The sequence below is a fragment of the Eucyclogobius newberryi genome, unplaced genomic scaffold (genome assembly GCF_026437365.1).
Source record: "Eucyclogobius newberryi isolate DKJ021-1_F unplaced genomic scaffold, fEucNew1.0.hap1 SCAF_5, whole genome shotgun sequence".
Classification (NCBI taxonomy): Eukaryota; Metazoa; Chordata; class Actinopteri; order Gobiiformes; family Gobiidae; genus Eucyclogobius; species Eucyclogobius newberryi.
In genome coordinates, this window is record NW_027316167.1 from 43,683,967 (window position 1) to 43,709,866 (window position 25,900).

At 44.6% G+C, this 25,900-nt stretch overlaps 1 protein-coding gene across 3 annotated transcripts in view; it reads left to right on the forward strand.

Moving 5' to 3' along the window:
* Positions 1-20,138: 20,138 nt before the first annotated feature.
* LOC140381138 (hatching enzyme 1.2-like) overlaps positions 20,139-25,900 on the forward strand; it is a 35,023-nt gene continuing 29,261 nt past the window's right edge. The window contains exons 1-9 of one of the 3 annotated variants that reach the window (XM_072465159.1): positions 20,139-20,227; positions 20,294-20,372; positions 20,975-21,019; positions 21,088-21,243; positions 21,324-21,444; positions 22,556-22,734; positions 24,949-25,030; positions 25,125-25,249; positions 25,327-25,411. In XM_072465159.1, the coding sequence (XP_072321260.1) occupies positions 20,309-20,372; positions 20,975-21,019; positions 21,088-21,243; positions 21,324-21,444; positions 22,556-22,734; positions 24,949-25,030; positions 25,125-25,249; positions 25,327-25,328 (774 nt within the window). In that variant the 5' untranslated portion in view covers positions 20,139-20,227; positions 20,294-20,308 and the 3' untranslated portion in view covers positions 25,329-25,411. Of the gene's footprint in view, positions 20,228-20,293; positions 20,373-20,974; positions 21,020-21,087; positions 21,244-21,323; positions 21,445-22,555; positions 22,735-24,948; positions 25,031-25,124; positions 25,250-25,326; positions 25,412-25,900 lie in introns of those variants that run through there. The other 2 variants (XM_072465160.1, XM_072465161.1) reach the window with 2 other exon arrangements.

Here is a 25,900-nt window from a genome sequence, read left to right on the forward strand (position 1 = left end):
AACCTTAGAATATCACAAAATATGATAAGACAAGGTGGTTTCGTATTATTAGAGATAATGTTTGACACGTCTAGTCTAGGGGAATTTAAAGAGAAAAATAGGTCCGTCGGGCTGTGGGCCAAACCAGATCACCCAAGGCCAAGTCTCTTTCTTCAACGACTGCTCAGCGAGAGGAGGAGGAGCTGCAGCCAGATTCTATGGCCCATTACAGGGGCATCTTAGAGGTATATGATATTCATTTTTTCGTTTCTCATCTTTGGCAATATCTTTGACCGTTTAATTGGACCCAATATGCCTTCAACACTAAAAGCCAATGCCTCCTCTGGTGTAGTAAAGATTTTTCCGTTCATGTTGAGTGCCAGCGTTGTGTGCAGTCCAGAGCGGAGAAGTCTGGATGCAGCCATGACATGCTGTTGCTAACCCTGCCACTGAAGTCATATGATAGGTGTTGGATGCTGGGTCGGAGCCGACTTGGGAGCCAGAGAGCGATATGCATGGAAGTGTTGGAGCTTTTAGATATTCAGGGATCCAGGTCTCCATATACATGAACACAGCTTTCCATTCCGTGTCTTCTACAAATGTATTATAGTTATATTATGTGCTTCAGCCGTCTAAAGGGTCCATAGCTGTAATCATGTGGATAATAGTGTTTGCTCACAGTACTGGTTGGAGATGCGGTAGGGCACGTACACCTTGCCATTACTGGCTTTGGGCCAGAGGCAGCCTCGTCCAGTGCAGGGGTCAGTGTTCTGCAGCCCGTACGGTACTGCAAAAGTCCTTCCCTGTGAACACACAAGAGGTCAACTCTTCATACCAGCATCCATCAGGGTTTTGTCACGGACTCACCCAGATTCTTAATGGCCTTTTCCAGCAGAGTAGAGATGCTGAGGTCATCATCCTCCATCGCGTCTGTGGGTCACAATGACAAAAATTCATCTCATTTTTGGGTTCATCTCTATGACGATATTTAGACGATGTTGTAGGTTGTGTTTGCGTTCTAGAATGTGATGATGTCATGTTCTCAGATAGTGGACAGTGGCCTTCTTAACTCATGATAACAATGAGGTCAACAATCACTTTTTCTGAGGCTTTTGTGAACAGATAATTTCACGTTTGTCCATTTGAAGATGTTGAACGTTGTGTGATTAGGCCAGTAATTACAGAGATATGAACCAGCTAATCTATAAGAGTATATTGCAGGTTTGTGAACTCAACCTATTGCAACAGAGCAATCCCAGCATGCACCACCAAACTCCACACTGACAGGTGAAGTGGAGCGGAAGATTCACATAACCTCAACTAACCTCGACGACCGTAACAAACAAACTTTATCAGCTTTTCAGAGATTGTGGATGTGAATATGAAAGATAAAAAGCTCCAGTTGAGCCTGACATGAAATAAACCACAAATGTATTTGTATCGTTTCATTGAACAGCAACTTTTAACAATCAAACTTAAGTTATACCAGTTCTTTTCAGTACATTGACATGTAATAAACAAGACCATTTTTTATCAAGATTGCATCATTTTAACTGCTGTTTGTTCATAAAGTGTATTTCCCACAACAGAGAAAATGAAAAAAGTGAATCAGATGTTGCAGATTTAGGACCATCTGAAATCTAAAGTATAGAATCTACTTTTTAAATTCACACCCGTGACAGATATTAAAGATATATTGTTATTTATGGCATAATGTAATGACAAATATAAACTCCAAAGCTTTGATTCCGTCAATATATCACAAATATGACGATGTTTAATATTTTAAATGACTAAAATGTCCAATAAAATAATTTAAAAGCATTTGATTGTTTTGTTTATATATTTTCCCAAAAGCAAAAATTCCAGAATTCTAACCCTCAAAATTGTTCATAACTAAAATAAGAAAAGATAAGAAAAGATATGATAAGACTAGATAATGTGCAATGGCTGAAGCCATTGCGAGTGTCTGCATTCTTGCGTAAAAGTACTACATGTGTGTAAAAGTACTTCACCCTGGAGAGACTCAGACACAAAAGCAGAAAAGATGTTTTAGCGAACTTTATTGCAAAGTTTATTTGGCGCTCAGACCCCGGTGGAAGGCGTAGCGATCATGGGCACTCCATGATCTGATTGAATTAGATACCTTCCCCCCGGAGCCTGGAGACTGGTGGTGGTAGATGTGGAGAGAAGGTAGAGAGAATAATAGATGCAGAGGAGGAGCTGGGGAGGTGGTGGGTCACAGATACGGTTTGAAGCGACTGAGCCATCAGCCTGAGCGCTTAAATGCCAAGGCCTGGTGCTGATTGGAGCGGGGAGGAGTGACTGAGAGCGTTGATTGGCGATGAGGAGCAGGTGTAGGGGCCATGACGCGGACGTCCCCCGTCCTTTTACCATCCTTCTTGGCCGGGAAAAACTTCATAACCTCTTTGGGATAAGCGCAGAAACCTGGAAGAGTCCATGGTGAAGTGAGGGATCTGACTCTCACAGACGGACAGGCGGACACCCGCTTGAGTGCGATGATGGCGCTGGGAGAGGGTCCTTCCATGGAGGCCGACGCAGATTTAGGTTAGGTCTTCCATGTGAACTTACGCAGGCTTCATTTCACCCTGGAGAGACTCAGACACAAAAGCAGAAAAGATGTTTTAGCGAACTTTATTGCAAAGTTTATTTGGCGCTCAGACCCCGGTGGAAGGCGTAGCGATCATGGGCACTCCATGATCTGATTGAATTAGATACCTTCCCCCAAAAACCCGGGGTCTGAGCCGCCGTGTTATCGCTGATGCTCCGGACGAATAGACGTAGAAGCTGACTACGGAGGGGGACGGCAGGGACGCCGTGATTAGTGGTGTCCCGGGAGGGGCGGATTCTGGGGAGCGTATTGACGTATAGGTGAGGGTGACTCCCTGTGCATGCGAAGTGTCTGAGTGATGCGGCTGAAATGGAAAGCCTGGAAGTGGATAGGAATTGAGAAAAGACGGTCAAAGGTTGCAGGGGTAGCAGGGAAATGCCAGCAGACGTGGAGGTGCAGGGACAGCAGAGTTCGACCGTGAACGTGGGGCGTGGACTGAATCAGGATAGGCCGGGAGTGGACGGCGTGAGCGTGGCTCAAGAGACGAGGGGGACGGTAATGAGGAAATCTAGAACCACCACCAGTATTTGTTGAGTTGAGACTGCACCGGGGTGCAGGGAATTTAGGCTGTAGATGTTAGAGGCAAATCGGGGCGATGTACCCCTGGTGCCCACGAAAGTAGCGGCTCCTAATCTAAACGAGCCCGGAGTAGAGGGGACAGATGCGCGGGAACAACGTGGCCCTAGGGCGTTCTAAGACCGGGGTGCTGACGTGGGCTGGCCTTCTGAACCTAGGAACGACTAGGAATGGGGCGGCAGGAGAGACCGGTGTGCGTGCGGTGACGAGGCAGGGCCTTAACGTTAAGAGATTTGAAATTTGGATTAAAGTAGACTTAACATAACCCCCCCAAAGCCAGAGGAGGCGGAAGCGTCCGTGTAAAAGCGCAGTGGATCGAAGACTGAATGATTCTTCATGAAGAAATAAATACTCTTCGAGGAGGGAAGGGGACGGCGCTAGCCAGGCCGAGCCGTGTAGAATGACTGAGATGCTTGGAGCGTAGAGGGGAGGTGCCGGCAGACGGCAGAACGTGAACGGAAGGCGCCGGCAGACGGCAGAACGTGGGGGTGCTAGCAGACGGCATAGAGGGGAGGTTCCTGTGGACGGCATAGAGGGGAAAGCGCCGGCAGATGCGAGAGCGTGAACGGGAAGGCGCCAGCAGATGGCAGAGCGTTGTAGGGGCGCCGGCAGACGGCAGAGCGTTGAGGCGCCGGCAGACGGCAGAGCGTTTGAGGCGCCGGCAGACGGCAGAGCGTTGAGGCGCCGGCAGACGGCAGAGCGTTGAGGCGCCGGCAGACGGCAGAGCGTTGAGGCGCCGGCAGACGGCAGAGCGTTGAGGCGCAGGCAGACGGCAGAGCGTTGAGGCGCCAGCAGACGGCAGAGCGTTGAGGCGCCGGCAGACGGCAGAGCGTTGAGGAGCCGGCAGACGGCAGAGCGTTGAGGCGCCGGCAGACGGCAGAGCGTTGAGGCGCCGGCAGACGGCAGAGCGTTGAGGAGCCGGCAGACGTCAGAGCGTTGAGGCGCCGGCAGACGGCAGAGCGTTGAGGTGCAGCATCGGGAAGGGGAGTCGGGCTTGCCTGCAGATAGCGGGGAGCCGAGCAAGCTGTGGAACGTGGGTCGCGGGTGAGCAGAAGATGCGGACGGGAGCAGGATGTGGGAGATGGCAGCGGTACATGGATGGGAGCGGGATGTGGGAGGATTGGGGATGAGGAGCAGGTGTAGGGGCCATGACGCGGACGTCCCCCGTCCTTTTACCATCCTTCTTGGCCGGGAAAAACTGCATAACCTCTTTGGGATAAGCGCAGAAACCTGGAAGAGTCCATGGTGAAGTGAGGGATCTGACTCTCACAGACGGACAGGCCACGCCCGCTTGAGTGCGATGATGGCGCTGGGGAGAGGGTCCTTCCATGGAGGCCGACGCAGATTTAAGTTAGGTCTTCCAGGTGAACTTACGCAGGCTTCATTACATGTGTGTAAAAGTACTACATGTGTGTAGTTAAGACTTTATTCTTAGGCTCGAGCCATGGAATGGAATGTTCAAATTGAACACTTGTAGCTAAAGGTTCTGAACGTACGTCCTTTGTCATTTCTGATACAGATGTTTTATGAAATTGGTAAAACACAACAAAAATAAATGACATTTTAATTTGTAAAAGCTGTATGAAATATTAATAATTATTCCTCACAATTTGGTGAATAATATTTTGTCTGTTATTTAGTTATTTAATATTAGTTGACACATTTTAGAGGTCCCAAATGTATAAATTCCATACATTAAAATTCCATTGTTGTGACCGACATTTGGTGTCGAAAAGTCCTCTTTAGACGTCCTTTAACGTGGTTTTATCATGGAGCTATCATGGTTCTATCATGGAGCTATCATGGTTTTATCATGGAGCTATCATGGTTCTATCATGGTTCTATCATGGAGCTATCATGGTTCTATCATGTTTCTATCATGTTTCTATCATGTTTCTATCATGGTTCTATCATGGAGCTATCATGGAGCTATCTTGGTTCTATCATGGAGCTATCATGGTTCTATCATGGAGCTATCATGGTTCTATCATGGTTCTATCATAGAGCTATCATGGTTCTATCATGGAGCTATCATAGTTCTATCATGGTTCTGTCATGGTTCTATCATGGTTCTATCATGTTTCTATCATGGAGCTATCATGGTTCTATCATGGTTCTATCATGGTTCTATCATGGCTCTATCATGGTTCTATCATGGAGCTATCATGGAGCTATCATGGTTCTATCATGGTTCTATCATGGAGCTATCATGGTTCTATCATGGAGCTATCATGGAGCTATCTTGGTTCTATCATGGAGCTATCATGGTTCTATCATTGAACTATCATCGTTCTATCATGGAGCTATCATGGTTCTATCATGGAGCTATGATGGAGCTATCATGGTTCTATCATGGAGCTATCATGGTTATATCATGGAGCTATCATGGTTCTATCATGGAGCTATCATGGTTCTATCATGGTTCTATCATGTTTCTATCATGGAGCTATCATGGTTCTATCATGGTTCTATCATGGAGCTATCATGGAGCTATCATCGTTCTATCATGGTTCTATCATGGAGCTATCATGGTTATATCATGGAGCTATCATGGTTCTATCATGGAGCTATCATGGTTCTATCATGGAGCTATCATGGTTCTATCATGTTTCTATCATGGAGCTATCATGGTTCTATCATGGTTCTATCATGGAGCTATCATGGAGCTATCATCGTTCGATCATGGTTCTATCATGGAACTATCATGGTTCTATCATGGAGCTATCATGGTTCTATCATGGTTCTATCATGGTTCTATCATGGAGCTATCATGAAGCTATCATGGTTCTATCATGGAGCTAACATGGAGCTATCATGGTTCTATCATGGAGCTACCATGGTTCTATCATGAAGCTATCATAGTTATATCATGGTTCTATCATGGAGCTATCATAGTTCTATCATGGTTCTATCATGGTTCTATCATGGAGCTATCATCAAATCAAATCAAATCAATTTATTTTTGTAAGGCCCAAAATCACAACAACAGTTGCCTCTGAGGGCCACAGGGAGAAATGAATCAACAATGTCTGTGGTGGCGATGGAGTCAGACAATGTCTGTGGTGGCGAGGGACGATGTCCCAGGGTCCTCTGTCCTTAGACTCTCCTTCTCGGCCAGGAAAAACTACAAAAAAAACCTCTTTGGGAAAAAAGCGTAGAAACCTGGAGGAGTTCCAGTGAAGGAGAGATCCGACTCTCACAGACGGACAGACGGACACGAGGAGACTGGAGCTGGACCCACTCTTCAGGCAGAAGAGGGACCGACTGAGGCGAACTGGACCCACTCTTCAGGCAGAAGAGGGACCGACTGAGGCGAACTGGACCCACTCTTCAGGCAGATGAGGGACCGTCGGAGTCGAGCAGGACCCACTCTTCAGGCAGATGAGGGACCGTCGGAGGCGAACTGGACCCACTCCTCAGGCAGATGAGGGACCGTGGGAGGCGAGCTGGACCCACTCTTCAGGTAGATGAGGCACCGTCGGAGGCGAGCTGGACCCACTCTTCAGGCAGATGAGGGACCGACTGAGGCGAACTGGAGCCACTCTTCAGGCAGATGAGGGACCGTCCACATGGGGCAGGGACCACTTCACCAGGAGAGGGACATCTGGGTCCACAGGTCCTCAGGAGTGAGAGAAAGAAAAAGAAGGCGGTGAACAGTTTGCAAGTGGAATTAAAAAATAAATATTGTTTGATAGCATAAGTAGTCAGAAGAAGAGGATAGTGCTCAAGCTGTCATACTTCCCCCAGCATAGTTACTCCTAGGGCAGCGTAGCTGAAGCTGTGGGTTTATCTTTCTGTTCCTAACTACTCTGACCATAAGCGATTTCAAAGAGGAACGTTTTAAGCCTGGACTTAAATGAAGAGACTGTGTCAGCATATTTAACATGGGTCGGGAGCTGATTCCATAACACAGGGGCTTGGTAGCTAAACGCTCTACCTCCTACAGTACTTTTAGAGACTCTTGGCACCACCAGAAGGCCGGCATTCTGAGAGCGAAGAGCTCTGTTTGGATAATATGGTTCTATAGCATCTTTGAGGTAGGATGGGGCCATGTCATTTATGGCTTTGTAGGTCAAGAGTAGAATTTTGAATTTGATTCTGGACTCGACGGGGAGCCAGTGAAGAGACTTCAGCACCAGCGTAATGTGCTCTCTTCTTTTTGTTCCTGTTAGTAATCTTGCTGCTGCATTTTGAACCAGTTGAAAGCTTTTTATGGAGCTTTTAGGACACGCTGCAAGCAGGGAGTTACAGTAGTCTAATCTAGTCGTTACAAATGCATGGATAAGTTTTTCGGCATCACTTTTAGGCAGGATTCTTCTGATTTTGGCGATGTTGCGCAAATGGAAATAGGCTGTTTCACAAGCTTGATTTATATGAGCTTTAAATGAGAGCTCCTGGTCAAATAAGACTCCAAGGTTTCTTACAGTAGAACTGGAGGCTACACTGATATTGTCCAGTGTGACTATCTGCTCAGATAGAGCGTCTCGTAGATGCTTAGGGCCAAGCACAATGACCTCGGTTTTTTCAGGGTTAAGAAGCAGGTAGTTTAGTGTCATCCAGGTTTTTATCTCCTTCACACAAGTACTAAGTCTGTCTACTTGATCGCTCTGATCAGGTTTCATTGATAAATACAGCTGAGTGTCGTCTGCATAGCAGTGGAAGTTAATGTCATGCTTTCTGATAATGTTGCCTAATGGTAGCATATAAAGAGTAAACAGAATTGGACCGAGTACCGAACCCTGTGGCACACCGTGAATTACTTTAGAGCTTGGTGAGGAGCTCTGGTTTACATTAACAAATTGGAACCTATCAGATAGATAGGATTTAAACCAGCTGAGGGCTGTTCCTCCAACACCTACATCACATTCTAACCTCTGCAGTAGAATGTTGTGGTCGATGGTGTCAAACGCTGCGCTGAGGTCCAACAGAACCAGGATTGAGACCAGTCCATCGTCAGCGGCTAATAACAAATCATTTGTGACTTTAACTAGTGCAGTTTCAGTGCTGTGGTGGGCTCTGAACCCTGACTGGAAAACTTCAAATAAGTTATTGTCCTGCAGGTGGCGACAAAGCTGTTTTACTACAACTTTTTCAAGGATTTTAGAGACGAAGGGAAGATTTGAAATAGGTCTGTAGTTTACCAATAGGTCGGGATCTAGATTAGGCTTTTTCAGAGGAGGTTTAATGACTGCATGTTTGAAGGACTGTGGAACATAGCCACTTTCGAGTGAAGTATTTATTATATTAAGAATAGGGTCTATAATTAGGGGAAGAATGTCTTTGAGGAGCTTGGAATGGGGTCTAGGACACAAGTTGAGCTTTTAGAGGACATAATGGCTGAAGTTCTCTCTGCTTGATCAGCAGCTGTGAACCTTTCTAGGTTTACAGGTGGATTTATATGGGACGTTAGATTTACAGCTTGGGCTAGTTCAGGGCTAATAGCGGGGGTAATTTCATCTAATTTATCTCTGATTGTTTTTATTTTATTATTAAAAAATAGGAGGAAATCATCAGAGCTAAGTGTAGCTGGGATTGAGGGCTCTACTGCACTGTGACAGTTTGTTAGCCTAGCTACAGTGCTGAAAAGGAATTTAGTGTTACTTTTGTTGACTTCTATTAGATTTGAATAATATCTGGTTTGGGCCTTACGCAGAGCCTGCTTATAGGACAGCAGGCAACTTTTCCATGCTTTTAGGGATTCTTCGGTGTGAGAGCGACGAAATAATCCCTCTAACTTTCTAACTCTTTGTTTATGTGAACGCAGTTCTTGGTTGTACCATGGGGAGGCGCGCTTTGGCCTAATGACCTTCTGTTTTAACGGCGCGACAACGTCAAGAGCAGACTTCAGAGAATTCATGGTCAAGTCGACACATTGATCACTTAAACTGGGACTAAAACTGTTCTCAGCAGGATCACATGACATGTCACTGAATATTGGCTCTATTATTTCTTTGAATTTTGAGATAGATTTTTCAGATATTGTCCTTTTCATTATAACTTTATTTTGTGGGACTGGATGATCTTTAAGAATAAACTGAAAGGTAATTAGGAAATGATCTGACAATATAGGGTTTTGAGGGAGGACAATGAGGTCACTAATCTCTGTTCCATACGTTAGGACAAGATCCAGAGTGTTCTTGTGAGTGTGAGTCGGTTTATTTACATTCTGAGTGAAACCAATGCTGTCTAACAAGGCGCTGAAGGCATTACTGAGAGCGTCATCACTCATGTTCACGTGGATATTAAAGTCTCCAACTATAACTATTTTATCCCAGGCTAACACTAAGTTTGATATAAAGTCAGAAAACTCTGTTAAAAACTCTGAGTAGGGACCAGGAGGTCGGTAGATAACTATGAACAAAACTCCTTTTTGGTTTTTCATATTTGGACATGTGATTGACAGCATAAGGCTTTCAAATGAGTGAAATGCATTGTTAGTTTTAGGGCTCATGAGTAGGCTTGAGTGGGAGATCACTGCCACACCACCACCTCGGCCTGTGCTCCTGGCAGTCTGAAAGTTAACATGGCTGGGTGGGGTTAACATGGCTGGGTGGGGTTAACATGGGTGGGTGGGGTTAACATGGGTGGGTGGGGTTAACATGAGTGGGTGGGGTTAACATGGGTGGGTGGGGTGGACTCATTTAGTCTGACGTAGTCGTCTTGTTGAAACCACGTTTCAGTTAGAGCTAGAAGATCTATGTTATAGTCACTAATTAATTCATTAACTAAGAGCGATTTGGAGGAAATTGCTCTAATGTTTAGCAGTCCACATTTTACGTGTTTATTCATTTGTGTATTTGTGATTGTTATTTTCCTTAAGTTATTTGGTCTGACGCCTGAAATATTTTTTCTGAGATGTGACTTTTTGGCATTATTTGTACGAGGGACACGAGGGACACGAGGGACACACACAGTCTCTATCTGTCTTGAATCTGAACACTTCACAGGTAACAGAACGGGCGAGAGTTCAGCGACAGAGGAGCGTCTTGAACTGCTGCTCTGCACCTGGGGCTCATCCCTAGATGGTCACTTAACACGACTAAGACTATCGGTCAAATTCCGAACTAATAGGGATGTACCCTCCGAAGTCGGATGGATGCCATCCCTGCGTATGAGCCCGGGCTTTCCCCAAAACGCACTCCAGTTATCAATAAAGACAACGTTGTTTTGAGGGCACCATCTGGATAACCAGTTGTTGAATGCTGAGAGACGGCTGTACAATTCAGCATTGATCCGATTGGGCAGGGGATCATGGTTCTATCATTGAGCTATCATGGTTCTATCATGGAGCTATCATGGTTCTATCATGGAGCTATCAAGGTTCTATCATGTTCTATCATGGAGCTATCATGGTTCTATCATGGAGCTATCATGGTTCTATCATGGAGCTATCAAGGTTCTATCATGGTTCTATCATGGAGCTATCATGGTTCTATCATGGAGCTATCATGGTTCTATCATGGAGCTATCAAGGTTCTATCATGGTTCTATCATGTAGCTATCATGGTTCTATCATGGAGCTATCATGGTTTTATCATTGAGCTATCATGGTTCTATCATGATTCTATCATGGTTCTATCATGGAGCTATCATGGTTCTATAATGGAGCTATCATGGAGCTATCATGGTTCTATCATTGAGCTATCATGGTTCTATCATTGAGCTATCATGGTTCTATCATGGAGCTATCATGGAGCTATCATGGTTCTATCATGGAGCTATCATGGAGCTATCATGGTTCTATCGTGGTTCTATCATGGAGCTATCATGGTTCTATCATGGAGCTATCATGGTTCTATCATGGTTCTATCATAGTTCTATCATGGTTCTATCATGGAGCTATCATGGTTCTATCATTGAGCTATCATGGTTCTATCATTGAGCTATCATGGTTCTATCATGGAGCTATCATGGTTCTATCATGGAGCTATCAAGGTTCTATCGTGGTTCTATCATGGAGCTATCATGGTTCTATCATGGAGCTATCATGGTTCTACCATTGAGCTATCATGGTTCTATCATGGAGCTATCATGGTTCTATCATGGAGCTATCATGGTTCTATCATGGAGCTATCAAGGTTCTATCGTGGTTCTATCATGGAGCTATCATGGTTCTATCATGGAGCTATCATGGTTCTATCATTGAGCTATCATGGTTCTATCATGGAGCTATCATGGTTCTATCATTGAGCTATCATGGTTCTATCATGGAGCTATCATGGTTCTATCATGGTTCTATCATTGAGCTATCATGGTTCTATCATTGAGCTATCATGGTTCTATCATTGAGCTATCATGGTTCTATCATGGAGCTATCATGGAGCTATCATGGTTTTATCATGGTTCTATCATGGAGCTATCATGGTTCTATATTGGAGCTATCATTGAGCTATCATGGTTCTATCATTGAGCTATCATGGTTCTATCATTGAGCTATCATGGAGCTATCATGGTTTTATCATGGTTCTATCATGGAGCTATCATGGTTCTATAATGGAGCTATCATGGTTCTATCATGGAGCTATCAAGGTTCTATCATGGTTCTATCATCGCGCTATCATGGTTCTATCATGGTTCTATCAGGGAGCTATCATGGTTCTATCATGGTTCTATCATGGTTCTATCATGGAGCTATCATGGTTCTATCATTGAGCTATCATGGTTCTATCATGGAGCTATCATGGTTCTATCATGGTTATATCATGGAGCTATCATGGTTCTATCATGGTTCTATCATTGAGCTATCATGGTTCTATCATTGAGCTATCATGGTTCTATCATGGAGCTATCATGGTTCTATCATGGAGCTATCATGGTTCTATCATGGAGCTATCAAGGTTCTATCTTGGTTCTATCATGGAGCTATCATGGTTCTATCATGGAGCTATCATGGTTCTATCATGGAGCTATCATGGAGCTATCATGGTTCTATCATGGAGCTGTCATGGTTGTATCATGGAGCTATCATGGTTCTATCATGGAGCTATCATGGTTCTATCATGGTTCTATCATGGAGCTATCGAGGTTCTATCATGGTTCTATCATGGAGCTATCATGGTTCTATCATGGTTCTATCATGGAACTATAATGGTTCTATCATGGTTCAATCATGGTTCTATCATGGAGCTATCATGGTTCTATCATGGTTCTATCATGGAGCTATCATGAAGCTATTATGGTTCTATCATGGAGCTATCATGGTTCTATCTTGGAGCTATCATGGTTCTATCATGGTTTTATCATGGAGCTATCATGGAGCTATCATGGTTCTATCATTGAGCTATCATTGAGCTATCATGGAGCTATCATGGTTCCATCATGGAGCTATCATGGAGCTATCATGGTTCTATCATGGAGCTATCATGGTTCTATCATGGGGCTATCATGGTTCTATCATGGTTCTATCATGGAGCTATCATGGTTCTATCATGGAGCTATCATGGTTCTATCATGGTTCCATCATGGAGCTATCATGGTTCTATCGTGAAGCTATCACGGTTCTATCATGGAGCTATCATGGTTCTATCATGGTTCTATCATGGTTCTATCATTGAGCTATCATTGTTCTATCATGGTTCTATCATGGAGCTATCATGGAGCTATCATGGTTCTATCATGGTTCTATCATGGAGCTATCATGGTTCTATCATGGTTCTATCATGGTTCTATCATGGAGCTATCATGGTTCTATCATGGAGCTATCATGGTTCAATCATGGTTCTATCATGGCTCTATCATGTTTCTATAATGGAGCTATCATGGAGCTATCCTGGTTGTATCATGGTTCTATCATGGAGCTATCATGGTTTTATCATGGCTCTATCATGGAGCTACCATGGTTCTATCATGGAGCTATCATGGTTTTATCATGGCTCTATCATGGAGCTACCATGGTTCTATCATTGAGCTATCATTGTTCTATCATGGTTCTATCATGGAGCTATCATGGAGCTATCATGGTTCTATCATGGTTCTATCATGGAGCTATCATGGTTCTATCATGGTTCTATCATGGTTCTATCATGGAGCTATCATGGTTCTATCATGGAGCTATCATGGTTCAATCATGGTTCTATCATGGCTCTATCATGTTTCTATAATGGAGCTATCATGGAGCTATCCTGGTTGTATCATGGTTCTATCATGGAGCTATCATGGTTTTATCATGGCTCTATCATGGAGCTACCATGGTTCTATCATGGAGCTATCATGGTTTTATCATGGTTCTATCATGGAGCTATCATGGTTTTATCATGGCTCTATCATGGAGCTACCATGGTTCTATCATGGAGCTATCATGGTTCTATCATGGTTCTATCATGGAACTATAATGGTTATATCATGGTTCAATCATGGTTCTATCATGGAGCTATCATGGTTCTATCATGGTTCTATCATGGAGCTATCATGAAGCTATTATGGTTCTATCATGGAGCTATCATGGTTCTATCTTGGAGCTATCATGGTTCTATCATGGTTTTATCATGGAGCTATCATGGAGCTATCATGGTTCTATCATTGAGCTATCATTGAGCTATCATGGAGCTATCATGGTTCCATCATGGAGCTATCATGGAGCTATCATGGTTCTATCATGGAGCTATCATGGTTCTATCATGGGGCTATCATGGTTCTATCATGGTTCTATCATGGAGCTATCATGGTTCTATCATGGAGCTATCATGGTTCTATCATGGTTCCATCATGGAGCTATCATGGTTCTATCGTGGAGCTATCACGGTTCTATCATGGAGCTATCATGGTTCTATCATGGTTCTATCGTGGTTCTATCATTGAGCTATCATTGTTCTATCATGGTTCTATCATGGAGCTATCATGGAGCTATCATGGTTCTATCATGGTTCTATCATGGAGCTATCATGGTTCTATCATGGTTCTATCATGGTTCTATCATGGAGCTATCATGGTTCTATCATGGAGCTATCATGGTTCAATCATGGTTCTATCATGGCTCTATCATGTTTCTATAATGGAGCTATCATGGAGCTATCCTGGTTGTATCATGGTTCTATCATGGAGCTATCATGGTTTTATCATGGCTCTATCATGGAGCTACCATGGTTCTATCATGGAGCTATCATGGTTTTATCATGGCTCTATCATGGAGCTACCATGGTTCTATCATTGAGCTATCATTGTTCTATCATGGTTCTATCATGGAGCTATCATGGAGCTATCATGGTTCTATCATGGTTCTATCATGGAGCTATCATGGTTCTATCATGGTTCTATCATGGTTCTATCATGGAGCTATCATGGTTCTATCATGGAGCTATCATGGTTCAATCATGGTTCTATCATGGCTCTATCATGTTTCTATAATGGAGCTATCATGGAGCTATCCTGGTTGTATCATGGTTCTATCATGGAGCTATCATGGTTTTATCATGGCTCTATCATGGAGCTACCATGGTTCTATCATGGAGCTATCATGGTTTTATCATGGTTCTATCATGGAGCTATCATGGTTTTATCATGGCTCTATCATGGAGCTACCATGGTTCTATCATGGAGCTATCATGGTTCAATCATGGTTCTATCATGGAGCTATTATGGAGCTCTGTCTGTGTCCTCCTCTTTAGTCGCCCTTTAATCATCATGTGCGTAGCAGTGTCGTTCATGTGCGTAGCAGAGTCGTTCATGTGTGTAGCAGTGTCGTTCATGTGTGTAGCAGTGTCGTTCATGTGTGTAGCAGTGTCGTTCATGTGTGTAGCAGTGTCGTTCATGTGTGTAGCAGTGTCGTTCATGTGTGTAGCAGTGTCGTTCATGTGTGTAGCAGAGTCGTTCATGTGTGTAGCAGTGTCGTTCATGTGTGTAGCAGTGTCGTTCATGTGTGTAGCAGTGTCGTTCATGTGTGTAGCAGTGTCGTTCATGTGTGTAGCAGTGTCGTTCATGTGTGTAGCAGTGTCGTTCATGTGTGTAGCAGTGTCGTTCATGTGTGTAGCAGTGTCGTTCATGTGTGTAGCAGTGTCGTTCATGTGTGTAGCAGTGTCGTTCATGTGTGTAGCAGTGTCGTTCATGTGTGTAGCAGTGTCGTTCATGTGTGTAGCAGTGTCGTTCATGTGTGTAGCAGTGTCGTTCATGTGTGTAGCAGTGTCGTTCATGTGTGTAGCAGTGTCGTTCATGTGTGTAGCAGTGTCGTTCATGTGCGTAGCAGTGTCGTTCATGTGCGTAGCAGTGTCGTTCATGTGTGTAGCAGTGTCGTTCATGTGTGTAGCAGTGTCGTTCATGTGTGTAGCAGTGTCGTTCATGTGTGTAGCAGTGTCGTTCATGTGTGTAGCAGTGTCGTTCATGTGTGTAGCAGTGTCGTTCATGTGCGTAGCAGTGTCGTTCATGTGCGTAGCAGTGTCGTTCATGTGTGTAGCAGTGTCGTTCATGTGCGTAGCAGTGTCGTTCATGTGCGTAGCAGTGTCGTTCATGTGTGTAGCAGTGTCGTTCATGTGTGTAGCAGTGTCGTTCATGTGTGTAGCAGTGTCGTTCATGTGTGTAGCAGTGTCGTTCATGTGTGTAGCAGTGTCGTTCATGTGTGTAGCAGTGTCGTTCATGTGGGTAGCAGTGTCGTTCATGTGTGTAGCAGTGTCGTTCGTGTGTGTAGCAGTGTCGTTCATGTGTGTAGCAGAGTCGTTCATGTGTGTAGCAGTGTCGTTCATGTGTGTAGCAGTGTCGTTCATGTGTGTAGCAGTGTCGTTCATGTGTGTAGCAGTGTCGTTCATGTGCGTAGCAGTGTCGTTCATGTGTGTAGCAGTGTCGTTCATGTGTGTAGCAGTGTCGTTCATGTGTGTAGCAGTGTCGTTCATGTGTGTAGCAGTGTCGTTCATGTGCGTAGCAGTGTCGTTCATGTGCGTAGCAGTGTCGTTCATGTGTGTAGCAGTGTCGTTCATGTGTGTAGCAGTGTCGTTCATGTGTGTAGCAGTGTCGTTCATGTGTGTAGCAGTGTCGTTCATGTGTGTAGCAGTGTCGTTCATGTGTGTAGCAGTGTCGTTCATGTGTGTAGCAGTGTCGTTCATGTGTGTAGCAGTGTCGTTCATGTGGGTAGCAGTGTCGTTCATGTGTGTAGCAGTGTCGTTCATGTGTGTAGCAGTGTCGTTCATGTGCGTAGCAGTGTCGTTCATGTGTGTAGCAGTGTCGTTCATGTGTGTAGCAGTGTCGTTCATGTGTGTAGCAGTGTCGTTCATGTGTGTAGCAGTGTCGTTCATGTGTGTAGCAGTGTCGTTCATGTGTGTAGCAGTGTCGTTCATGTGTGTAGCAGTGTCGTTCATGTGCGTAGCAGTGTCGTTCATGTGTGTAGCAGTGTCGTTCATGTGTGTAGCAGTGTCGTTCATGTGTGTAGCAGTGTCGTTCATGTGTGTAGCAGTGTCGTTCATGTGTGTAGCAGTGTCGTTCATGTGTGTAGCAGTGTCGTTCATGTGCGTAGCAGTGTCGTTCATGTGTGTAGCAGTGTCGTTCATGTGTGTAGCAGTGTCGTTCATGTGTGTAGCAGTGTCGTTCATGTGTGTAGCAGTGTCGTTCATGTGTGTAGCAGTGTCGTTCATGTGTGTAGCAGTGTCGTTCATGTGTGTAGCAGTGTCGTTCATGTGTGTAGCAGTGTCGTTCATGTGTGTAGCAGTGTCGTTCATGTGGGTAGCAGTGTCGTTCATGTGTGTAGCAGTGTCGTTCATGTGCGTAGCAGTGTCGTTCATGTGCGTAGCAGTGTCGTTCATGTGTGTAGCAGTGTCGTTCATGTGTGTAGCAGTGTCGTTCATGTGTGTAGCAGTGTCGTTCATGTGTGTAGCAGTGTCGTTCATGTGTGTAGCAGTGTCGTTCATGTGTGTAGCAGTGTCGTTCATGTGTGTAGCAGTGTCGTTCATGTGTGTAGCAGTGTCGTTCATGTGTGTAGCAGTGTCGTTCATGTGGGTAGCAGTGTCGTTCATGTGTGTAGCAGTGTCGTTCATGTGCGTAGCAGTGTCGTTCATGTGCGTAGCAGTGTCGTTCGTGTGTGTAGCAGTGTCGTTCGTGTGTGTAGCAGTGTCGTTCGTGTGTGTAGCAGTGTCGTTCATGTGTGTAGCAGTGTCGTTCATTTGTGTAGCAGTGTCGTTCATGTGTGTAGCAGTGTCGTTCATGTGTGTAGCAGTGTCGTTCATGTGTGTAGCAGTGTCGTTCATGTGTGTAGCAGTGTCGTTCATGTGTGTAGCAGTGTCGTTCATGTGTGTAGCAGTGTCGTTCATGTGTGTAGCAGTGTCGTTCATGTGTGTAGCAGTGTCGTTCATGTGGGTAGCAGTGTCGTTCATGTGTGTAGCAGTGTCGTTCATGTGTGTAGCAGTGTCGTTCATGTGCGTAGCAGTGTCGTTCATGTGTGTAGCAGTGTCGTTCATGTGTGTAGCAGTGTCGTTCATGTGTGTAGCAGTGTCGTTCATGTGTGTAGCAGTGTCGTTCATGTGTGTAGCAGTGTCGTTCATGTGTGTAGCAGTGTCGTTCATGTGTGTAGCAGTGTCGTTCATGTGTGTAGCAGTGTCGTTCATGTGCGTAGCAGTGTCGTTCATGTGTGTAGCAGTGTCGTTCATGTGTGTAGCAGTGTCGTTCATGTGTGTAGCAGTGTCGTTCATGTGTGTAGCAGTGTCGTTCATGTGTGTAGCAGTGTCGTTCATGTGTGTAGCAGTGTCGTTCATGTGCGTAGCAGTGTCGTTCATGTGTGTAGCAGTGTCGTTCATGTGTGTAGCAGTGTCGTTCATGTGTGTAGCAGTGTCGTTCATGTGTGTAGCAGTGTCGTTCATGTGTGTAGCAGTGTCGTTCATGTGTGTAGCAGTGTCGTTCATGTGTGTAGCAGTGTCGTTCATGTGGGTAGCAGTGTCGTTCATGTGTGTAGCAGTGTCGTTCATGTGTGTAGCAGTGTCGTTCATGTGCGTAGCAGTGTCGTTCATGTGTGTAGCAGTGTCGTTCATGTGTGTAGCAGTGTCGTTCATGTGTGTAGCAGTGTCGTTCATGTGTGTAGCAGTGTCGTTCATGTGTGTAGCAGTGTCGTTCATGTGTGTAGCAGTGTCGTTCATGTGTGTAGCAGTGTCGTTCATGTGTGTAGCAGTGTCGTTCATGTGTGTAGCAGTGTCGTTCATGTGTGTAGCAGTGTCGTTCATGTGTGTAGCAGTGTCGTTCATGTGTGTAGCAGAGGAGCACCGTCAGAAACATGATGGTTCTGGGTGAAGCTTTGTCGGTTTGAAGAGGAACCAAACTCAAACATTGATACTAGAGCCACGTGTCTGAACTTCCACATATGGAGAGATTCAGCCACAGCCGAAAGGGAAGAGGTGGTTATTGCTACAAACTGTGTTTTGGGAAAGAACGGTTTCAAACCTGTTTGTGAGAAATGCATCTTTGCATCGGACGGTTTATAGACATAAAAACATTCTCAGTGCGTCCCCAATTATAAGCATAAAAAAGTGATTTCTGTCCAGTCCTTGATAGTTTTGATGCCAATCATCTCCATCTACAGCTCAGGTAGATTCCATTTTTCAAGATCTTTCTTTAGAGTGGAGAAAAGTGTAGTTTTCCTCTCAGATTGTACTTCTTTATGGAGGCTCTTTTTGGCATTTTGCCTGATTATTTATCAAGTTTGTTGCACATCAGGTCAAGTTGTCACCGTTTGAGGTCTCAGGATATTTTCGTCTCACAGACTCATCGAGTCGACACAGAGAGAGAGGGAAAAAAGCTTTGCTCCTGTGGAACAAAACTCCCCTTTTTAAATGAAATCATTTTATGCCTTAGGATTAGAGCCTTGTTTTTAATAATTGTATCTAATTTTGTGTGAATGTTTTGTTGTGTATTGGTTAATTTGAATGTTTTATAGTTTAATATGCTGTGTTTGTTGTTTATTCTGTGCTTTGTTGTGACCCATGAAAAAGAGAACTTTTCTCCCTCTCTCTCTTTGTTTCCCTGTATAAAAAAAATAAAGTTGTATGTTTTGTATTCATACTTATATAAAGTACAGACAAATCTATTCAATTACATTTTCTTCCGGGCCAGATTTTAAAATGTACATGATTCTAGGCCAGGAATTCTTATTCCTCATTTCAGAATAAAGAACTGTAAATGAGGTTATGGGACAGACTGACCAGTCGCAGCTGCTGTCCACATTTGCCTTTAAAATCTCCTTTTCATCCACAAACCGAGGAGCAAGACGTTGTAAGAGATGACTGAACCCAGAAAAGGCAGAGGAGGTGACGCTACGGGAGCGAAACACTTCATCCTGAAGAACTGTAGCCTCAGGGGAAAGTTAACGAGGCTATAGCGGCTAACGCGGCTCCTGGAGGCCACGCCCTCTACAGACCAGCCCCGTCCCTGGTGAGAACTCCCCGGGCCCGTCAGACGGAGGAGAGGGCATGTCTTTACAACAGTTGGCCCTTGTGTTACATGGGTGACATGGCATCACTGGTCACTAAGAGCGGCGCCTGGCTTGACAGGGTCAGTGTGGCTAAGGCGGAGCAGCATATCTCAGACATTATGGATGAGTTATGGAAGGTGAAAGATGCTGAAACTGCAGGTGGAGAACAAGGCTAGGAAGAGCAAGATTCTGGATTAGCAGAAACAATCTAACCTAGATTACAACACAGATCTGTGGAGAGGCGAGCCAGCGCTCAAAATGCAAATGCATGTTTTATGTTATAGAAATAAAAACTCCTGTAATTGAATAAATGGAAGCTGTAGGTAAATTTAACATTCCAGTCAAATCAATAAGACTCCATGGGAACAAGCAGGTGGTAGGCCCTCCACCAGGAAACTTTCAAGCAAGTGGCCTACATTTATGAGCAAATGACTCCACACTAAGCCCGAGCGTAGTTCAAACAAGTGTGACATTTTATAATTGCGCAACACTTCTGAGAATAGCGTTGGTCCACACCTGCTCAATTTCACATGAAACTTTGCATACAAGTGATAACGCGTTCTGCTGTGTGATACGTGTTGATACAGGAGTATTATTCACATTTTTAGAGGGTATAAAAGAAGTGACGAGGTGACAGCTAGACAGAGTATCTGCTCCTGGAGCTTCAGGTAAAGTCTAACCTGTTTCATATCAATAATGCATGTGCACATTTATCAATGTGTCAAATGTTTTAGCCTGTTGCAGCCACCATGTTTGTTTTCGCCTGGACGCTTGTGGCCCTTCTGGTGGTGCCTCCCTCCTGGGCTGAGGAAGGTACATAGCTACTCCTTAATATATCTTATGTGATAAAGATGCACTGTGTAACTTTTCTGGAGGAAGAGCTGACACCTGCTCGTCCCCACGGAAATGTTACTTCTTTCAATTCAATTCTATTTATTTTTGTAACGCCCAAAATCACAACTGCGGTTGTCTCGGAGGGCGAGAGTGAAAAGCGAATAAACAATGTTCTTAGGGACTTTGACTGTAATATTCCACTGTATGGCATAAACGGAGACAAGCAGGGGACAGCACCAGGTTACAGATCAGGGGTCTCATTTATGAAGCTCAATGTGGTATTCTCATTAAACATGTGCGTATGGAAAATAGAAAAACGTTGTCTTCTGTCTCGTCACAAAGTTCAGTGTTTGTGGACCAGACGGCACATTTCCTCATCAAGTTGTCTTTTTATAGATCATAATTTGACATTGAAAGTCACATACTTTTTTTTTTAATCCATGCAAACAAGATCATTGGACTGAATCATTGCATGACGATAGATACATTGAAAGATTTATTGTTGAAGACTGCGTGTAAAGTGACATAGTGCACCATTGGATAAGATAACTCCCATCTCACTAACTGATTCTTATGTTCAGGCCTGTCTGTCTCTGAAATTTTGGAGAAAGCCAACGCCAACATTGGTAAGCAAAGTTCAGTTTTTCGAGCATCATGTAACATAACAGCTAACTTCATTGTCTTATGGCTTCAGTGCGTCGTGCAGGCGAGCCCATCGTGATCGAGGGAGACATCGCCATCGACAGCGAGGCTGAGAGGAACGCTGACCCCTGCACCTCCAGGGGCTGCATGTGGGGCAAGTACACTGACGGAAAAGTGTACATCCCCTACTACATCGCCAACCACTTCTGTAAGAACCAACACAAGCTACTGACTCACTGACCTACAACATCTAACACCACAATGAACCAACGTCTGTTTGTGCTTCAGCTTCTCGGGAAAAGTCCATCATCACTCGTGGCCTGGAGTCTTTCTCCTCCTTCTCCTGCATCCGCTTCAGACCCAGCAGAAGCACTGACCGCGACTGGCTGAGCATCGAGTCCAGAGATGGGTAAATTGACTGAATCTGCAATTTTATGATACATGGTCAGCTTGAAAATGTTTTTTTTATTCTTTCCAATCAGCCCATTTGATGGGCTTAACCGACTTAACAAGTTATTTTATTACTTGGTTTATGGATCCGCCGCACTTAGATTATTGATTTCTACAAAATAAATAAAATAAATTATTATAATTTTTTTTATAAAGTACCACCTACAACGAAAATAGCATTAAATTAAATGTAAAAGCGCTATTAAGTCAAAAGATAAAAGCGGGTGAAGCAATTTCTCGCCAAACTCCTGCGGAAGTCTGACTCCGAGCTGGTCTGTCCGCGCGCGCGGCCCTGGGGAGAGCGCGCGGCCCCGGGGAGAGCGCGCACGCCCGTTTCCCTGCTGCTGCGCGCCTTTATATAGCAAATACACATTTTAAACACATTTACCATATTTTCTTCAGCGCGTTTTTTCCGTGACTGGGTGGGTGGGGGAGGGTGCACGCTTAAGCGTCAGTTCTGTCTAAAACACGCTAAATCTACTGTTAAACGCTCCTGCTCCACTGTCGCCCTTCGAGGAAACTGCTGTTGTGATTTTGGGCGTTACGAAAATAAATTGAAGCGAATGGGCTAATTTGCGTCCACAGTCCAAGATTCACACTCTAACATACACCAGCATACTTGGAAACTGTAGGCAAGGTGGGTGAAGTGTCTTGCCTAAGGACACGACAACAGTATGCACTAGTCCCCCCTGTGGCATCTGGCATTCCAGCGGTCTCTCATGCAAGTATTAAGCAGGCCCATCCCAACTTAGTTTCAGAGTTCTGACAAGATCAGGCTTTGACAAGTTGGTATGGCCACACTATTGAGTTTAAGTGTGAACTGTAACCTGTGTCATATTTAGCATCTGATCTGAAAATGGAGGTGATTGGGTAGTAAATCCTTTACCAATCTTTGTCAGATGAACTGAAGAAGCAACTTGGATGACTGGCAAAAACGTATCCACTCTTAACATTTTAGTCCAGTTGAAATAATTTTATTTTCTTTTGCTAAGGATCCTACCTGGATGAGTGAAAAATTACAAAGACATTGTTATATTTAAAATAAATAAACTGCAATATTCTGTCTACAGCTGCTGGTCCTACGTGGGTCGCCGTGGGGGACAGCAGGTGGTGTCTCTGGCCCGTAGTGGATGTCTGTACCACAACACTGTCCAGCACGAGCTTCTCCACGCTCTGGGCTTCAACCACGAGCAGACCCGATCCGACAGGGACAACCACATCAGGGTCCTGCTGCAGAACGTGGTGTCCGGTAATGACCATAGCTATATAAACTATATTGTACAGAGGAGTGTTGAATATAAGATCGGACAAAAGCGTTTGACCTTTTGGTTGGGTGTACACTTCTACACATGTTTCTCTCAAGTAGACCTAATTGTCACATTAGAAAGTATGTGATTGGTACAGTGTAGAAGATGTTGATGTAGAAAGGCTTGGATGGACTCAGCCGATATTGATGTGCAAACAGAAAGTTACAATCACAGTGGTACACATCCAAGTAAGAGTTTCTTGTATGAAAAACTGGGCACTGGGCCCTGCCATGATTCATGCATACTGGCAAACTCACAACACCCCTGACCATAAATAAATCAGCTGCTAAGGGATTGTATGGGACTCGCCCTGAACTGTGAGTCCCATACGATCCTGATCCAGAAGAATCTTTCAAAGGGAACAGTCCCATCCAACTATCAGCCAATAACCTGTCAATCCACAACCTGGAAGCTCTTGTCAGGCATCATTGCGGCTAAGATAAGTGGGCACATGGATCAATACATGAGCATAGCACAGAAGGGCATCGGCAAAGACACCAGAGGAGCCAAACACCAACTCCTTGTCAACACAATTGTTCCCCAAGAGTTTTGCTTTGAAATGTGAAATCCAAAATCACAAAAAGACTCATTTCCCCTTCTTCTGATCTCAAAACTAAATAGAAAATAGGGTAATCGTTTTGTTTTTTTTAATTGTAAAACAGAAAATTTGCTCCATGGCCAGTTCCCAGTGAATCTCTTTGTTGCCCGTCAGAGGTTGTGTCTCCGGGGGCAGCGCAGAGGGAAAGGAGATGAGAGATGCAGGGCTCTGGGCGTACTTGTGCGAGGCTAGTTTACCTCAAGACCGAGCCGTATGAGCGTTATTACTGTCCAAGGCTGCACTTCTCTGGCTCAGTGGGGCTAAGGACCGTCCTGGCTTTGTGAAAAGCTGTTCTTCCCTCTCCGCCTGGACTGAAATGGCTAGTGGTGGGATTTTGAGCAACATTTGCACGTCGTCGTCCATGGGATTCGTATGGATTCATTTTTTACAACATTAACAGGCAAATATAGTTTGAGCATGTCCTGCCCTCCTCCTGGTTAAGTTTGTTAAATCTATGGTGTTTTGTCCGGGCTTTGTCTTTGTTTAAAGATGAGTCTATTGTGGAAAAGTGCGGCAGAAGTCAAAAGACATGGCTGTTTGATGTTCGAAAAAGCACCCACAGTTCTGAAGCGGTCACAGTCAATGGTCAGATTGTGGAGCTGGTGCCCCACTATAAGTACCTGGGCACAATCATTGACTCTGGTCTTTGATGCCAACTGTGAGGCAGTGTGCAAGAAGGGACACCAGCGCTGGCACTGCCTCAAGAAACTGGAAACTTTTGATGTGGACAAGACTCTTATGTCTTTGTTTCATTCTGCTTCTGTTGAGTTAATCTTAACCTTCTGCATGTCATCTTGGTTAAGAAAAAAAACGCACTTTCTCAGATTGTGAAATGGGCTGGCAAGCTAATCGGACGGCCACAACGGAGTATGGAGTCTATATATACCAGCACAGCAGAGACTAAGCTCCAGTATAATGCAGGACCGGAGCCACGCCCTGAACTCTCTGTTTCAGGACGTGAACGCTCTGATTCAGGACCTGAACTCTCTGTTTCAGGACCTGAACGCTCTGTTTCAGGACCTGAACGCTCTGTTTCAGGACTCCATTTTCTCGTAAACTTGGAATTGTTGTACAAAAAGACATTCACACAAATCTCATGGACAACAGCGTGAAAAGAGTCAGTACCATTCTCCTTGACAAGGCAGCAGTAGCAGCAGGAGCAGCAGGAGCAGCAGGAGCAGCAGGAGCAGCAGGAGCAGCAGGAGCAGCAGGAGCCGCCAGCCAGTCCAGTCCTAGCGCAGAAAGAAGTACCAAAGATCTGCTCTCCATCCGTCCATCGCAGAATAGTGGCCAGTGAGGGCTGAGTCAGAGGCTCTCAGTCTTGCAGCCTCTGACACTGCCACCACTCGGCCTCTGACTGCTTGGTCCTGGGGTGAACAACCCACATACTTGCAGCTTAGCCAAACTTTTCCATAACAGACTCGACTTTAAACCAAGACAAAGCCCAGACTAAACCAGGTCTAACCCAGTAGACCGACCACACTGAACCAGGAGGAGGGCAAGACGTGCTCAAAACGACTACAGATTTATTAATTTTAATGAAATGCTCTTTTCACAGGAATGGAGCACAACTTCAATAAAATCGCCACTCTGAACCAGGGCACTCCCTACGACTACGGCTCCGTCATGCAGTACTTCAGGTGAGAGGAGCAGCAGCCACACACTTACAGTATTCTCCAAGTATCTCCTCCAAGTTCAGTGTGAGATTGATTCTCCTGATCTCCTCTCATCCAGGACTGCTTTCTCCAAGAACGGCCAGCCCACCATGATCCCCATCCCCAATGCCAACGTGAACCTGGGGAACGCTCGGGAGATGAGCGCCAACGACAAGAAGAGGCTGAACACGCTGTACAAGTGTTGTGAGTGTTAACCTATCTATATAACAAGGATTAATACCTTAGAGCTACTTCAACTCATTGAGTTTTTTATGTTGCAGAAGGAGCACATCCAGGCCTGGTCTAAGCAGAAGATCACTGCTCATTGTGTCACTGGAGATGTGATGAAATAAAAAATGAAAAACTCCCCTGTAATAGTCAATTACTGTTTTTTTTCCTGAAAAAAGAAAGAATAGACATAGAACAAAGAACATAATAGAAGCCTTTCCTTAACTATTTCCTCTGGGTCCAGATAATTAATTTCTCCTCTTAACTTTTAATTTCCAGTAGCATTTGAGGACTCCCCTTCTTAGCATGATTTATCCCCAGCTTTTTTAGTTTTTCTTGCAGATCATTTAGCTTTTCCTCCTTCTGTTGCGTTTTTGCTGAAAACAATGGCAATTTTTCCACTAAAAACTGCTTTAGCAGCATCTCAGAGTCATGGTCATGTAGGTCTATTATTCCTATATGTGCTTCAGAGATTTAAGATCTGTCTTTACTGAAAAAATAAATAAATAATATATTCTGGAGTCGATTGTTTTTGGGTTAGAAAAATGGGAATGTTGGCACGCATTAGGGTTCATCTCCCTCCAGATGTCAATCAGACCTATATTCTTCCTTAATTTACATAATTTG